Genomic DNA, 18,512 nt, shown 5'->3' with positions numbered 1-18,512 from the left:
TTTTAGCCGCAGAAAGTTATCGCGCGCGCCCCCGCTATTTGCCGTATTCAATTCCAAAGGGCGCAAAAACGCATCCCAGTGAAACTCAAACATGCGAAAAGTGCTGTCAGTTTTGGGGAAAACAGCCGGATACCCACCAAAAGATGCACTAACATTGGGGATTAGTATAGATGTCCCCAATTAGCCCCCCTGGAGCTATTTGGGGTACTTAAGTGCACTCAATTGCCTCTATATAGCGTCATTGCATAAGTGGTGAAGAATAGCATTTAGCTATTTTTTTTTGAGGAAATAACTAGTTCCAGCAAATTTGGGATACATGAAAATGGGTGCAAGCATGGTTAAAAATTGCAAAATGAAGTCTTAAAAAAGCGTTAAAAACGCACCTTAATGCAAGCACCTGCAATCAACAAAACACCTCCCCCATACTTGCAGACCCCCCCCAAAGTCTATTTAGCTAGTTTGTACCCCAACTTTGTACTTCGCCCCCTTTTTCAGTCATTGTTTGGGGTGTTCCTTTTTTTTTTTTTTACGCAGTTATCCTTTCGAGGGCTGTCCAAAGGGTGCAGAATAGTTTCCGCACTTTGGCATCCCAAAACCGCAATTCTGCACTTTTTTCCGCCGGGTATTCATAGGCTCAAAAGTTTCGCCTATTACATTGCATTGACTTTCCACGTACGCGAAAAGTCTTTGCAATTGAATACGGCGAATAGTTTCCGCCTGGCAAAAAGATGCAAACGGCGATACTTTTTCGCCGGTCTCGGCTTTTCGCACTTAATTGAATACGGCTCTAAATTCTTTACAAACTGCTCTCATGAGCCATTATCTAGACTGTTTTATGAAGTTATGCTATAGAGAGATTAACCTTCTCAGTTCCAAATGACAAGCAATATAGGACACATGTAATTGCATTATTTACTGTCATTAAGAAATCATTGTACCCAATGCTTATGCACAGCAGAGACAGCCATTTTTCAGCCTGAACTGTTTTTGTGAGAGTGCAAATGACATAATATAGGGACAAGACATTATGCTGCATAAGTGTCGGTACAACTTTCATTGGAAAGCTAGACATGGACAATTATAGAAGATTATTGTTATCCTAATAATTTGACGACAATATTCCATTTATTTATACAGCATATTCTGTTGCGCTTTCCAATTGCACCAGAATATAGTAAATATTAAATTCCACTGAAGCCAAAACTGTCATTTCACCATTAAGCTTTGTTCATATATAGGTTTGTTTGTGTGTAAAGTACTTTAATAACTATGCACCCCTAATTCCATGTGTTTAGAACAGAGGTGGACAAAATAGTGCATAATTCAGCAGCCAGCTAATTAACTAGGGGGCATATTTACTAAAGTGCAGTTATATAGAAGTGGACATGTTGCCCACAGCAACCAATCAGATTCTATTTTTTTATTTATTACCTTCTAGAAAATAATACCTAAAATCTGATTGGTTGCTATGGGCAAAACATCTACTTCTATAAAATGCATTTTAGTAAATATACCCCCTAGGAGTTACGAATGCAGAGAGAATGCGCATGTTTTTATCGAATTACAAAGGATTCCCAAGCATTAGAAGCCAGCAGTATTGTTTTTTGTGTGCTCAGTCTTCAAGGATTTGCCCAACACTGGCGTATAATAGATTGCATCAAATTCAGCACAGTGGGCAGGGGACGTAATAAAGCAGTAGGGTCATGATGTTTCTAGTCCAGTTTATAAATTATCAAGGAATGATATGTTTCTATAAATTAAGCATTACATCAACACCAAAATTAACTTAGCGTTCCCGCTAGGTTGCTTTAGCCGGGAGCGGCGTCCTGCCAGATTTCAAAAGGACAGAATACGCCCTGCCCAATTTGACTGTTCCCCGCTAAAATAGCCTGCAAGTGCCATCCCGACCCGCAGGTGGGGAAAACTGCAGTGTAGCAATCACCGCTGGTGAATAGATGCTGGGTCAATGCGCTCGGCATCTATTCTAAGAGAATGGAGAGCTTGGGGGCAGCCCGGCATATCCGTAAGTGCCAGGCACGCCCCCAAGACCTTTCCTCATGGCCACACCCCCTTTCCGGACGCACGCCGGAGTGGCCTTTCTTTAGTTCCGGCAACGAACCTAGAGTGAACACTCAAACTTGTTTAGCAATCTTTTTATAGTGGGAAACAATAGGAGAAGAGAAATAGGATTTAAAACATTTTTTATACACATGCATCTTAATTGCCAAATTTAGCTATGTGTGGGAAAAACAATATGAGCACTTTTAATTTTCAAACTGACAAAGAAGGAACTAGGACACTATGAACTGACCTGGATAGTTAATCTAAATAAGATGATGTACTTATTGTGGAACCAAAGGCCCACGGTGCCAATATATCCACCTCTCATGTGTGATTGGATCAAATCAGGAGGAGAGTGAAAACCTCATATAACTCTATTTTCATCGGTCTGACTCAGACAGTACTGCCATTGTGCCAGCCAAAAACCCTTCCAAAACACAGGCTGGATCACTGCTAAAAGCTGCTTAGATATAGAGCAACAGATTTGAAGGAAAAATATACTTATAAGCAGAGTTTATTCCCCTACCTATTAATGTTCAGTGAAATACACAAACATATCTCTCAGCACAGAAAGCCTGATAGGAGAGGAGTCTACCCATAGACCTCTCTCCCTTCTGTTTATGAACCTGAAAGTTAAAACCCTTATAGTAGCACATCTTCTGCAAACATGAATCCTTGTGAAAAACTGAACAATCCATTTACATTTATTATTCAGAAAGTTATTTCTAAACAAATTTAGCAGTTGTTTGGGAGGAAGAAACAACCTATTCTATTTCCATCCTAAAATACACTTCCGACACCTACTTGCTTGCTACCAGCAGCCTTGGCATAAAGCTCCGTACACTTGGCAGGAGTATGCAAGCCATCGTGTGCCCTATTAACAGGCAGGCAAGCATGCACCAACGCTTGTAATGGGCATCGTGTCGAGAGAGATTCTTCTAAGTTAATTAATTCTAAAGAAGTGTGTATACAATAACAGTTTACGCAGAACAACATGTCCTAATTAAAAACACAAAAAAACTTTTGTGCGGTCGGTCTTGGCAGGAAGAGCCTGAGGTGACAGGGAAAGAAAGGAGGGAGAAAGTATAATCTGACTGAGCAAGTGACCAACACCATGAGTTCAAAACTAATTAACACCCAGAATTTAATTAGCCTATTAACTGGGGAAGAGGGAGAAAAAAAATAAAAAATAAAAAACACCCCAAAAAAAGTGTGCTAGTAGCCAGAGCAATCCCTATAGCAGTGTATAGTATTGTTAAATAGTGTAATAACAATAATAATAATGATGAATAATAAAGTCTGCTTTTACCACACAAAAGTCTATAAAGCAGGACCTAGGCTCTCAACCCCAGAGGGTACCTTAGACACGATCAAAGAGGGTTTCTGTCTGATTAAAAAAAAAAAAAAAAACACAACATTATTTAATAACTTTTTTTTTTTTTTTTTTTTTTAAATAATCAAATTCAACTCCATAAGGAGTTATTTGGTGGCAAAACGTATTCAGTTTAGGGGTACACTGTTTGACATAACTTGAGGTAAAAAGCTGAGTAATAAGAGCCTTCAGTAAATTCCATAGAAAAGCACATTTTACCAAACTAGATTAAAAAAAGATTGTAACAGACCCCGTTTTATATTAGCGGTGGATGTGGTGCTGTAACTAAGGATGTACAATGTGATAGCTTGCTATGCTTAGGTTTTTAAATTCAAGGAAATATGATTGATATAACTGTAAGACAGGTTACTCACACTTTCAGATACAGATGATTATATACAGCTTGATAAAAGACATTGGGAATAGTTGCTGCTCATTTGGGGACAGCAATGCAAACAGAAGCCCCACTCTAAAGCTAAAGAAAGACCTGTGCTTACAGTACAGACGCCAGTCACTGCTTGCAGCATAATGTTGTACTGCTGAACACAAGCAGACTAAGCAAAGCTTTACCCATACCCAATACCTGAGCGTTAATGCACTTCTGGATAAGAGTAATCACATAAATGGGCCACGTAAATACAAACCATTTCTGAATGTAATTATCATTCACATGAATTCATCCCCACATGCATCCTAATTACCAAGATTTCATTATGTGTGGGACACTTAATATGAGCACTTACTTTTCAAACGGACAAAGAAGGAACTAAGATGTGTACAGTAATTGGGTGATTCTCTATGTGACCAATGAGACATTTAAATACTTTGAAGTTCGTGAACTGTTTCTATGCCACAATTTATTTTTTTTCTGGTGTCCTAGTCTTAAATACTTCATTGGTAAAAAATATATACCAGAAAAAAATAATCTCACTATAGTAAACCATCCCTTCTGGAACTTTTAAAAACTCTGCGTTTTACATTTAGGAGATTTAATGGCTTCACAAATACCGTAATCTCCAGTCAGCAGCATGCGGTCCTGGAACACTTCCTAAAATGTTTTTTTTAAAACTTAAATGGACAGTGGGACTAAGGCAGGGGCGAGGTACCTTTTTTCAGCCGAGGGCCATTTTGATATATATAACATTATTCGCGGGCCCGATGCAGGTCACAACCCTCCGTGTGACATCACACAGGGGCAGGACCACAATCGCCGGTGATTACAGCAATGCCTGGAGCATCCTGAGGAGCTGTAAGGGCAGTGGTATGACCATCTTAAGCATCCTCAGGATGCTCCAGGCGGCACTGCTGCATAGATTCTAGCTGCAGGATGCCAATCTAGGCACCCTGCTAGCCAGATGAGGCTAGCAGAAAAAAAGCTGAGGGCCATACCAAAATGATTCCGGGGGCCCCCGAGCCTGAGGTTCCCCATCCCTGGACTAAGGGGTCTATTTGCTGATAATCACAGAACTGTCGCGATTATTATCTATCCAAATCGCAGTGGATATTTTTCATTTTTAATGAAAGAATCCCCACTATGTAGAAGGGGGGAACGAACTCGCAGGGACAGAGCACAGGCTTCATTCACTACAATTATATTAGCTGGGCCAGAACTGTAGATACTCAGGAAACGGAACAGTAGATATTACAAGTATAAACACCCCTGGGTGGGGGCAGACCTACGCAATGCATCTTCTCACACATTTAAATAACCTTAAACCAGCAACCACATACATGCCCATGATAACTTTGAGCTGAGAAAAAGTCTGAAGCCTAAACTATGAGTGTTATAATGAAAGCACCCAACCACCTCCATAGCAGGCAAAGCCACACAATAAATGTGTACTCAGAAAGCAATACCGGTTCAGTCTCCCATATCTAAAATGTTTGGGACGAAGGGTATTTTGGATATCGGAATATTCCGTAATTTGGAATAACTGCATAAAATAATAAAATTTCTTGGGAATAGGACCCAAATCTAAACACAGAATGCATTTATGTGTTATATACACACCTTATACACACAGCCTGAAGGTCATTTTATACAATATTTTTAATAATTTTGTGCATCAAAAAAAGTTTGTGTACATACATGAAATTCATTTATGTCTCATATATACCTTATACACAGCCTGAATGTTCTTTTATACAATATTTTTTAATAATTTTGTGCTTTAAACAACGTTTGTGTACATTGAACCATCAGAAAGCAAAAGGTTTCACTTTCTCAGTCATGCTAAAAATATTCCGTATTTCGGAATATTTGGATATGGGAGACTCTACCTGTACCTGGAAAAGACCCCTCCCCCTCTCATACGCACACTTTTGTTTTACCCAAATCAACAGAAGATGAAAGGCAAGTATATTTAGCTTTCAGGTCAAAGTCTATATTTATTCCTTTATCTCCTAAGGGATGGGATAAGCCGGTGAGCACACTTACCGTTATTTAATCACATAAAATAGCTAATTTTGCCTGTACAAAGAACAGCCAAATTGATGTGACCAAGGGGACTAAAGTAACTGCAATATATACTTACATGGATCAGAGTTGTGCTACATATGTAACAAGCCAGAGCACTGTATCACTTACTTTATGTGCAACGTAAGTTATCGTGTCCTTGGGCAACTTCAAAAAAGGTATTAAAATGGGCAGTCAGTGGAAAAGCCGCTTTTACAAGCAATTCATAATCTTCTACACACCAGTCTGCAGATCTGCTCTGAACTGGCAGCTCAGTGACCTTTCCCCTACTAGACAAAACAGCGAGTGGCAACTCTACGGAGACATTTACCTTCCATGTGTACAGGACATATAAGACGTTGTCTGTCCTTTCTAAGACACACAACACTTTAATATACAAGAAAACAACTAAGTCACTGAGTATTAATATGTCCTAGAATGACTTCTTTCTTTCACATGGGCCAATAATCTCAATTTCTAGTAGGACTAACTTATCTGCAGTAATTTTATTCACTATGAAGTTGTCTATATGCCTATGAATATTGTAAAAAAAAATATATTCTGGAATTAAGAGACCATTTAGGTGTTAAAAGACACAGTAGGGCTTTCCTTACTATGGATGCAAAAAAGTATACCGATTTTTTTTATTTTAACGCAAAACTTTCAGTACATACAGCACTAGAGACCCATCCCGGCTTTGCACGGGAGCAATGTTGAATTTCCAGCAAGCTTTATAGACGCCATTAGTCGTTTTTCCTCATGACGTCAACACAAAAAGATTTAGTTTTGACGTGGCACACAAAAGGGGGGCATAAAGTTGTCCATGAGAAAAACAGTCTCCACTCAGGTCAGTTCCAGGTATGTTAAGCGTCTGTCCCTGTGCTTTATTTATTGTCATGCCAAGGCAGACTATTACCAGGAATTGGACTTGTTTGTTATTTAAGAATCATTTTTCACATAAATGAAATAGGAATGGTAAAAACAGTGAAAAACTTAAATTTTGTATAGGTAAACAGGGCTTACATCAATTTTTATGGTGAAACCAGATAATATGTATCAATCTCTACAGGGTATAAAATAAAGTCCATTGTTGTGATATATCTTTAGCGGTTTAGGCAGCACTTAGAAAGAAAGTGCTCAGATGTCAGTTTTTTCATTGACTTGGTTCACTAAAATCGGCACTTTTGTCATACATTATTGTTTCATACACCTGAACCTTCCTTTGATGTGAAAACTACATCAAAATCTGTCCAGTGGTTCTCGAGATTAGCCCGAACAAACGGACAGACGCCTACCAAGGACTTTATTTTATACTATGAATAGATATCCCTAACAGTTATTTGTGTCTTGACTTAATCTTTCAAAGCCTGTTAAAACTACAACAGCAGCATGTTATGTTAACTCTTTATAATCTTAACATGCTCAAATATTAATAAATCTGCAACATTACTCTAAACCAATAATATTTATGTAAAGCAGGAACACTTATTAAATAGGGAAACCTGTATGCCTCAGTCATAAAACTTTCTGTCACTGGAGACATCAAATAATGAAAAAAAACACTTAATTCTGCAATGAAATGTAGTCGCAGGGTATAATAATTATACACAGATTAAAACAGACGTAAAGAAATATGTTTTTGTTTTTAGCGATGATAGATATTTAGCACAGACAAAAATATTTGTCTTCAACAATTTAACTTATCCAAAGAATAATTTAAGAAACTCTTGTTGATAGCAGCCTAAATGTCATTTTATTAGAACTAAAACATACACGAGAAGAAAAATGGAAATCACACAGATACTCATCAAGTTGAATCACTGAAATATGGCAGCACGTTACGTGCATCTTCTGAGTAGTTTTCTAATAGAGTAGAGTTGTTTTCAATCACACAATGACAAAACATAACATCCTCATGTTCTATTGTCACATATAGGACAGGCGCAATATAAAAATGACAAGATACTGCCATCCCAGATGAAACTCGTTTTGCACTACTATCATAATATCTAGTTTATTTGACTTCTACCTTTCATGCCAAAAATATTCTTCAAAAATAATGCCTAAGACGGGGTTTTCCAAACTCTGTTCTCAAGTCACTCCAACAGTTTAGGTTTTAAGGATATCCACTGGCATAAGAGAATTGGAAGGTCCCGTGTACAGTGCAGCATTCCATGCTATGCAAACCGCTGTCATATGCATTTAGGAAAGCTTTGTGGCATAATCAGTGAAGAAAATCAATGCATACAATTCAGAGATTTCTGTCTACAGCACTTCATGTTTAGACTTTATAACTTGGCTCTATTGTCCCACTGTGCACCATCCTGTAATCATGTGGTTTGATTCCCTGCTATTGCAGCACTAGATAGGGCATTGCCCTTGTGCTGCTGTATTGTTGCCAATGTATTACTTACTAATGTCACTCATCCTTCTGTAAACAGATGTTATACTGCCTCACAGGTGTCAGAAAGGACTTCACCATACTAACCTCAGTAACCCAACTGAATGTGCAACGTGAAAGAGATTGGCAACATATAAAGCGTAACTTATTAGAACTATTTACACAAAATATGCAATCGTTAGTATACCTATTCTCACTCACTTTTAAGGACTTCCTAAAAGCAGGCAAATAACGCAGCACTGAGAAAATAATACAAGCTCATATCCGTATGCCATGGTCTTGCTATGTTCACCAAGTTTTCACGTCGTCAGCCGATTACATCACAGCCGATTACCGCTTTTGGACTACATTTTCAAGTTCTACCTGTAACAGTCATAAAACCTAACCTCCAGGCGAAAAATGTCAAGCGCTCTAAATATACGGTACAATGTGGAATCATTATTACTCAAACAGATAGAAAGCTTTAACTTTCTAAAAAAATTTACATCCTGGTAACGTGGAAACCTGTAATCTATGGCACAAAAATATCCACATTGCGTTCCAAGCTTCCAGCTTAGCATCTATTTCATACAATATGTATCTACCGTCCCCCTCCAGCACTAAAGGTTATTCCCTTGCAGGTAGCGGAGAACACTGTGCTGTGCACATGACTGTATACATACTTCCTACTGTCCTATTGTAAGTGTAGCTGCAGTACATATGACCTGACTGTAACCAAGACAGTGCTATTCCCACATACTGTACATACATAGGTTATGTAATCTGAGCACATGGTATAGGCTAGATAGTGTGTGTATATATATATATATATATATATATATATATATATATATATCTCTATCTATCTATCTATCCACACACACATATACTATCACATCCCTTTCTGTGATCGTCCTTTTAGTACAGAAGATGATTTCAGATCATTGACAATCAAATACGTAAAATTAGGAAAAATAAGAAGATAATTAGAGGTCAGAGAATTAAAGTTTACAGGGTAACACACTGGAGAGGTCAGGGGAACCATGCTGTACCCTTGGCGACCCATTCCTGTCCAAGGTGACAGGACAAGCTGTGCCCCGCAGGTACCTACCCTCCAGCAAACAGATGCACCAGGGTGTCTCTCTGGCTCATTCTCTCTCATTCTTCTCCCCTGCACACAGGAGACTGGAGCGGGGCCCGGCCAGGGGAGGTGCAGGGAAGGTAGATAGCGCTGAGCGGGAGCCGCGGTCACTGCGGGGAGGTGAGCGCTGTATGTAGGCCCGCTGGCATGCTCCCAGTCACAGGAGGATGAGGACAGCGGGGTGTATGTATATATATATATATATACGGCTGTATAGCGCCTGCATAGACTATGGCAGTGCCCCTCAGCCAGGAACTCACACACACCCCACCCGGGATCACTGTACCCTGACGTTGCTGCCGCCGACGCCGCCTGACTCGTCTCATGAATATTCAGAAGCCCGACATAAATATATCGCGATTGGTCGGCGGGCAGAGCCGGACGTGACGGCAGAGACTGCAGCTGCCGAGTCTCATGTCACGTGACTTGGCCTGTAGCCGCCGCCGGCTGCTGAGCTGAATTGTAGTGTTGTGTTCCTGCTGGCACTGGGAGATAGTACCCGGAGAATGTGTGCGCCAGCTGTCGGACTGCAAGTCTCAGCGTGACCTGACAGCCATTTCCCGTGCTTGGACTTGGTGCTACAGAGTATCCATTAGTTTACTGCCCCTGTAATATATGGTCCCTTACTCCCAGATAACATGATGCCACAAGACAGTGGCGTAACTATAAATTTTGCTCCCCCCTGCCTAAAATGTTTCTGACGCCCCCCTCCCACAGCATTTTGGTAAAATAGTGACATGGACATTTACACGCAATTTGGCTCCCAGTTCAAAAGTAAAAAATGTGCCCCCACCCCCCATAGACAGTTTACAGTATTTTTCCTCCTTGTAGTAATGCTCCTTATACATTATACCACACACCATATTGCCCGTTACACATTATGCCACACACTGTAATGCCTATTATCAAAGTGCCACTTACATATTTGCCCCCTGACACCATTTTATGCACCACAGTAAGGCTTCTAATTTTAAATTACCTGCTCATTGTCAGGGGTCTTATACAGTGCCCCAGGTAGTGGTCCCCCTATGCAGTGCCCCTTATATAATGCCCCCAGTAGTAGTCCCCCTTATATTGTGCCCCCAGTAGTAGCCCTCCCAGCAGAGCCTCCAGTAGTAGTCCTCCCCAGCAATACCCAAAACCTATGCAGTGCCCCCAGTAGTAGTCCTCCACATATGCAGTGCCCCCAGCAGTAATCCCCACCTATGCAGTGCCCTCAGATGTGGTCCCTACAGTGCAGTGCCCCCAGTAGTGGTCCCACCAGTGCAGTGCCTCCAGTAGTAGTCTCCCCTCCAGCAATGCCCCCAGTAGTAGCCCACCCAACAGTGCCCCCAGTAGTAGACCCCCCCAAGCAGTGCCCCCAGTAGTAGTCATCCCCCCCAGCAGTGCCCCCAGTAGCAGTCCCACCCAGCAGTGCCCCCAGTAGTCCCCACCAGTAGTAGTGCCCCCAGTAGTAGTCGTCGTCCCCAGCAGTGCCCCCAGTAGTAGTCGTCGTCCCCAGCAGTGCCCCCAGTAGCAGCCCACCCCAGCAGTGCCCCCAGTAGTAGTTCCCCCCCAGCAGTACCCCCAGTAGTAGTGCCCCCAGTAGTAGTCGTCGTCCCCAGCTGTGCCCCCAGTAGTAGTCGTCCCCAGCAGTGCCCCCAGTAGTAGACCCCCCAGTAGTTGTCCCCCCCAGCAGTACCCCCAGTAGCAGCCCCACCCAGTAGTGCCCCCAGTAGTAGTACCCCCCCCCAGCCAGACAGACACACAAAACAAAACAAAAACATAATCCCCTCTCTGTCTGCTCCTCCGTACGGCGTCCACCCGGGCTGGCCCGCTCTGCATGATGGGAGAGACGTCCTGACGTCTCTCCCATCACCCACAGCGGGAGCCGGAAGATGGAGCTCCTCAATGAGCTCCAACCCGGCTCCGGCAGTGGGCGCAGCAGCCGATGAGAGTCTGTCTGACTCTCATCGGCTGCTAAAATAAACACACAGCTGCCAGGGCCGGCGACTGTGTGTTTGTTATACTAATAGTGTAGTGCGGACTGCACTCATGTGCGGTCCACACTACCGCCCTGCCTGGGTGACTAACATATGTCTCTTCCTAGGCGGCGCCATTTTTGGGGGGCTAGTCCGCATGGAATCTGCAGCCACTACGCCCCACAAGCCTCCGTGCACCCAAGCCACCGCGGGGTCTGCGGGGGCGGTAGTTACGCCACTGCCACAAGACACTTAGAGGAATACTGATCTCTATAATCATTGGGTGTGGGGATAATAAGGTACATAAGCAGAAACAGTGTAACAGTGCAAACAAAACAAGAAAAGTGTTACTTGCGCACTACAAGTCACAGCCAAAGTTAAATGGCAGCTAGTGCATGCTGGCACTTGGAGAACCGCAAGTGTCAGCATACCTTGACAGATGGCCAGTTGGAGCCTGTAAAAATTGGCTACATTTACTTAAGTAGGGGTCTATGAAAGTGGAGCTCTTATCTATAGAAATCAATCAGATTTCTGGCTATCACTTATCAGGTACATGCCAGAAAAGAATAGCTAGAATTTGGTTGGTTGCATTGGGCAATGCTTCCATTTTTGTACACCCATACGTTTAGTAAATTTGCCCTAATATAACTTCAGGACGATGCAGAGCATGTAGTGCAAGACTTCATTGACATTTTTTGTTGGTTACAGTCAGAGGGTCATGATTCACAGGTGTATACAGTTGCAGCTGCGGTTAAGTTTTTCTGCGTAGTTGCAGCGGTGGTAATATGTAAATGCACGTTCCAGCCTCCCCCTTGTGCAGTAGCGTGTGCTGGGCTTTGCATGCCCGTTTTTGTTGTCCGTGTACAGTGTAACTCAGCTGGCACTTGTGATCATTCCATCATCGGTGCACCATCGCGTCCACTATTAACACTTGCGCAAGTCTATGGCTTGTGCAGTGTCTCTTTGTGAACTCCGGCTAAACAAGGCTTCTGTGAACGCAGCTCTGCGTTTGAAAACGCAACCGCGTTCACTGACACGTCCTTGATACCCCCATAACACGTCCATTAGATAGCCTTTTTTTGTGTCTGCTTCAGGCCACCAGTGACCGTTCAGGAATGCCCATTAGCTTAGCCAGTTCTAATGCCAGCGCCTCAGTACGCAGCAGCAGATTCCATTTACACTCACGGGAACGCATGCGCCATAGAGGTATCAAGGACTTCGTGCATGTGCAGTAGCAATTAATTGCTCAATTGTGCAAACATCGGCATTGCGTCTACCTCCGAATCAGTCCCAGAGTCACTATTCCAGGGGGAAGGTGATGCAGACCTTGGGGTAAATTTACTAAGATGGGAGTTCTATTTAAGAAGTGATGTTGCCCTTAGCAACCAATCAGATTCTACTTCTCATTTATCTAGCACCTTCTAGAAGATAATACCTGGAATCTGATTGGTTGCTATGGGCAACATCACTTCTTAATAGAACTCCCATCTTCGTAAATTTACCCCCTTGTCATAGAAGTCTGAGGTTAAAATCTGCACCACCCCTTACCATCCATCATCAACACGTGAAAGGTTCAGTGGTACCCTCAAGTACTTGTGTTGTTGCAAGTATATGTCCACTTGGAATGGGGGTTTCTCTCTTGTGTTGCTGTATAGCCAGAGTGCCCAAGTACCCCCCTGACTTGGTGTGTGAGAGCTTGTACTTTAGGGAATGTTCAGGGTAACTGAGGTAGGCTGCAAGCTACTGTATTGACTACATAGAAATGTTGCAGGATGTATTGAAGCAGTGAACGGAGTTGATCTGTTCTGCTGGTAGCACAGGGCAGGATATGAGAGATGTACTCAAACACACATAGACAAACAGCAGAAATGCATCCAATGTAATTTCATGTTGAATATACAGTGAATGTGAATCTTGTATGTATGTGTGTGTGTACATGACACTTAATGATGGTGCTGCATCTTACAACACTTCTCTGTTGTTTCAATAAACATATACTACTGTTTCAATATATTGAGTTGCGTGCCTCGTATTAAGGTGTGCAGAGAGGGGGCGGGAGCATGTACTAATTTCCCCAGGCTTGTTGGAGGGACCCGTGTCCGCATCAGCCCTACCGCCTCCCTCTTACCTGTCAGCAGCCTCCACAGCCCAGCTGCTGTGTGCTGGGCAGCAGTGGGGTCAGGGAGGCTGCCACCGCTGAGCAGGAGTCTCCTCTGTCTGTGCAGGGGTAGGGGGGAGCAATCACACTAATCGCCCCTACCCCCCTGGATTTACTTCTTACTTAGGGGCTAACAGCGCCACCCCTGTTCAGCGCACGGCGGTGCTGCAAATACTTTTTTTTCTTAAGGGGCGTGGCCATGTCGCCGCAATTAGGCCATGCCCCCAAAAAGTACCCAGGCCCAGACCAGCTCTCTACAGGCCTGCTCATAGGTACAGATTTCTAGCAGCACGCTGTCTACAGGTAATTCAAATGCTGGTACAGTCTGCTGTGATCCTATATCTAGTCAGACGTATGTGTTTAAAAGTTATTGGTAGTCCTAGGGACTATGGTTGGGTAAACAACAGATTGAGCTCTATGTGTGTTCTGACCAGTGTACATTACTGCAGCAGTCTCCTCCCACTGTCCAATGTGCTGCTGTGAGTGCGCTGCTATACAGGCAGGCCAGCGGTAGAGGGCAGAAAGGAGGTTACAGGTGGGACCGATCGCACTGACCAACCCCCCCTGGAGCCGTCCCCTGTGCTGAGCAGCTCCAGGCATAGTAGCTTCTAAACTTTTTTGGGGTGAGGGGCATGGCAACTCCTCCCCGATTTGGCCACGCTTCTCCCAGGGCTTTTGACGGGCCTGATCTTCATAGCTTAGGGCCTGATATAGACCCGCTCGCGAGCGCTGAGCGATTGCAAGCGTGTCGATGTTGGGCCAGTGCGCATGACGGACCCGGCTCCGTCGTGCGCATGCGCGAGACCTGGATAGCGACGGGCAAGCCGTCACTATGGGTCTCGCTACAAAGGGGGCGTGCTGTCGATGGTGAGTGACATCACAAGTGATGTCAGTGGGAGTGCTTTTGGCTCTGATAGAGCCAAAAGCACTCCAGGGCTTGCGGCAGACGAGGCCCTACCACAAGGGTCTCGTCGCAAGCCCGATGGTACCATCGCGACCATCTTTTTGGCCGCTCGCTATAGCTGTGGGTGGTCACCCACAGCTATGCGAGCGGACAGGAGGCCGCTCTAAAATCAGGAAGGACGGCCCTGATTCAGAGCGAGCGCTCTGTCAGAGCGTCCGGCTCTGAATCAGGGCCTTAGTCTCATCATCTGTTCCTTAGCATTCTATTGCATCATTCTCTGCTACTACCAGTGGTCTGCATGAGGAATAGTATAGTCAAGCCATCCAGCATGGTTTACACTTTGACACATACAGCAAGATCCAGGGGTCCCGTCTCTAATCAACAAACTCCCAGTGCCGGGAGTGCCGAAGTCAGTGACGTGATAGGCAATAAAAGCAAATGTTTTTTAAGTACTGAAACCAGGTCTGATCTCTGTTTAGGGTAGGGGTGGGCAAAATACGTCCCGCAGCCTCCCACCACCGCACACTGACAAGCGGCCTGACCAATGGCAGCTGAAGTTATACACTCCCAGCTCCCCCATTACACAGGTATCTGACAGCTCCCTGGTGCAGCGCGACTGATGAACTGCCGACAGCCGGGTGCAGGTGCACATTCCAGGCTCCCCCTATCAGATGCGTGATCTGACTGTCCCGGGAGTTCCCTTGTGGGCAGAGGCGGAGGCAGCTGTAAGCTTTTTATACAGACCAGTGGCCTATAAGTCCCCTGCACTAATTTGGTAAGCATTGAGGCAACATTAATATTATACTGGACGGCATTTGTTTCTATGGGGCAGATGTATCAAAGGGCGTTTTGTGTAAATTGAGGTAAGGGAAGCGGCATGCACTGAAATTACATCTTCTCTAAATGCATGAAAGTGCATAGCGTTGAAAAGCCGTTTTCTGCGAAAAAGTTTCGCCAGTGACGTCATTTCGCCTGCGGAAACTTATCCCCGTATTCAATTGTGGAGACTTTTCGCCGGTGCGGAAACTCAATGCATTATAAGCGGCGAAAAAGTTTTGCCTATGAATAGGAGTTGAAAAAAACTGCAGAATTGGGGCTTTGGAGTGCAAACATCGGAAAACCCCCCTGCACCTTTGGGACAGTCCCCAAAGGTAAACTGCATCCAAAAAAGTTTAAAAAAGACTTTAGATTACGCCAAAAAAGTACTTTTGGGGATGAAAAAGGCCAAAGTTAGGGGATAAATTTAAAAACTAGCGAAATAGACCTTCAGGGGGGTCCCCAAGTATGCCTCAGCTGTTTTTAAGTTTGGAGGTGGTTGCGGCAGGTGTATTTTTTACAATTTTAAAACTTCACTTTAGCAACTTTAAAATATGCAAGCACCCATTTTTATGTACCCCAAATTTACTGGGACTACTTATTGCCTGCAAAAAACACTGCTAAATTCTATTCTTCACCACTTCTGCAAAGACGCTAAGTAGCAGCTATTGAGAGCATTTAAGTACCCCAAATACCTTCAGCAGGGCTATTCAGGGGTATCTATAGTGATTCCCAATGTCAGTGCATCTTTTTGGGGGTGTCAGGCTGATTTCCCCAAATCTGACAGTACTGTTTGCATGTTACAGTTTCGCCGGGTCCCGTTTTCGTAGATTTCTAATTGAAAGGCGAAAAGTCCGGCATGCGAAAAGTCCGGGACTTTTCGCACCTAATTGAATATGTCCCTTTGCCAGATCCTGGCACCGATATCCAACGTGCCTTATTCGGAATAATATAGGTGTCTCAAACATCCCCGGCAGGTATCGTCTCACGCATTTGCACTGGCCCTCGAATGTTCAGTGGAAAGTGTTACAGTAAAGGTGGGTACACACTAGACGATATGTCGTCCGATCCCGCAGTTCGGAGTGATATATCGGGTACATCGTCTAGACCTACTGCAGGGCCGACGGGGGATGTCGCTAACAATGTCATGATGTAGAATATGCATGAGACGTCCCTCCACCACGTCGAACCCGGCATCGGCAAGTGTGCATGCCAGGTCCCGTCGCCGGCAATATGGCGCTGGGTACACATCAGCTAATGTGTACCCAGCTTAAGTGGCCTTCCAGCTGAAATAATTGCCCACCCCTGGTTTAGGGTGTAGTAGCGGAATATTAGGAACTCCATTCAATATTCTGCTTCTCACGGTCACTGGAATTATGGACAGATGGACTTTGAAAACTCGAGACTTGAATTCTGAATATAAAATCATCTTTGAATATAATTCTCAAAAAAGCGAAACGCACATGAATTATAATGGGTTTGTTCTATTTATTTGCAGCATATAATTACATTATACCGAATATGAGAGACTGTATGTTGCATGTGTTTCACATAACCCAAAATAAAGTCGATTTTCAATAATTTTCCCAAGGCGTGTTACATATATATTAAATTACTTTTCAATGTTCTGTACTTTTTCTTTATGAATGGAATTATACAATGTATTGACATTTCCTGTTTAATCTGGATAATTGCTTATTGTAATTAAAAAACTATTACACATGTACAGGCTGATGTATAATTGGATATTAGCATTTTTGTACTGCGCATGTGCACAAGTTGTTTTTTTAAACACTTGTTGAATTTTTCACATTAGACAGGATTGGTACAGTAACAAAGAGAAAAACAAACACGCAATAGTCAATACCTCAAGCAGGTATTTGAAAACATATATACAAAAAATATGCAAGAGTACTCTCTAGCCCGATTCAGACCCGCTCGCTAGATGTATTCGCACACACCCAAAGTATGCAAATCCTGCGATCGCACGGCAAGGCATTAGCATGCCCACTATGTCTTTGCGTGCGATTGCGGTGTGTATTTAGACGCCCACCAACCTGTCTTAAGAAGCTCACCTAAACACTTCATCTCCAGGAAGTGGATGCAACAATCGGTAACATCAAATACCATCGGAAGCGTACGCAACACTTGTGGCTGACCGTACCCTACCACAAGCACTGCGAGTGCTGCAGCGTGTAAATTAACCATGTGACGTGTACTATGATGTGTCTTAATTATGCACGCCTTTGAAACAGCGTTCAGATGCTCAGACGCGCCTGCGTTCGCACCACCACTCCCCCGTTTCCATCTACCAACCCCAGTCACCACCTACAAATGGCTTGTTCTGTCACTCATTCTAGCGAGGTGGCTATGCGCATTGTGTGAATGCTTCCTGATCGCATGGACTAGTTCACGCTTGCACACTGCGATACATGCGCACATTGCAAACATCGGCAGGCTACGTGCAAACGCAGCCTAGTGGGCGGGTCTGAATCGGGCCCTTAGTGCCATGGAAGCGGCTTAGGGGTGTAGTAGGTATTACTGCCGGCCGCAAATCCCGACAGCAGCAGCCCGACAAGGGTGAAGATCCCGATCGTCCATAAGATAAGTATCGCTAACCTAATTCCCCCCCCTAACCCTCCCTTTGTGTGCCTGACCCTAACCTCCCCCCCAAGTGCCTGGCCCTAATCCCCCCTCTAAGTGCCTAAACCTAACCCCCCCTTCCCTGCAGCCTAAACCTAAGTCCCCCGGGGGGGTGCCTAACCTCCCCCGGGGGTGCCTAACTCCCCCTTCCCCTAGCCTAAACCTAACCCTCCTGGGGGGGTGCCTAACCCTCCCCCTCGCGGCTGTCCGCGCCCGGCGCCCAGCTTACCTTTATTTGGTATGCCGGGCGTCGGTCTTCCGGCGTATGGTTAATGACAGGCATCGAGTTTTCGACGCCTGTCATTAGTACCACGTCGGGATTAGAAAGTCTGGAAGCCGACGGTCGGCATTTAGACCGTCGGCTTCCAAACTACATCCCCGGCTTAGGATAAAGTTGAAAGGCTAAAAGTATGGAGGCAGGGGTCACAGTTGACTGCTGGAAACCAGGGAGACTGATAGAGTCAATTATATAAATAAGTACAGTATATACTGTTTGTATTGGAGTTAGTTAGTGGGCTTGTTTTGGGAGACCCAGAGAGTACAAATACTAAATACCTATATATCACGTAACTGCCATGAAATGATTAACTACAAGCCTGATGTTTAGAGATCTGCGCATGT

General features: G+C 44.0%; 1 protein-coding gene across 1 annotated transcript in view; it reads right to left on the bottom strand.

Annotated features, from left to right (window-relative positions):
- The window catches only part of SLC25A36 (solute carrier family 25 member 36), a 52,781-nt gene extending 43,060 nt beyond the window's left edge, over positions 1–9,721 (bottom strand). Inside the window, exon 1 of the mRNA XM_088472065.1 lies at positions 9,380–9,721. Coding sequence (XP_088328191.1) covers positions 9,380–9,420 — 41 coding nt within the window. The 5' untranslated portion in view covers positions 9,421–9,721. The remainder of the gene's footprint in view (positions 1–9,379) is intronic.
- Between the last annotated feature and the right edge of the window lie 8,791 nt (positions 9,722–18,512).

The sequence above is a fragment of the Taudactylus pleione genome, unplaced genomic scaffold, assembly GCF_031769625.1.
Source record: "Taudactylus pleione unplaced genomic scaffold, aTauple2 ptg000120l, whole genome shotgun sequence".
In the NCBI taxonomy this organism is placed as follows: Eukaryota; Metazoa; Chordata; class Amphibia; order Anura; family Myobatrachidae; genus Taudactylus; species Taudactylus pleione.
Note: the sequence above shows the minus strand (reverse complement) of the source record. Positions and strands in the feature narration are given on the sequence as shown.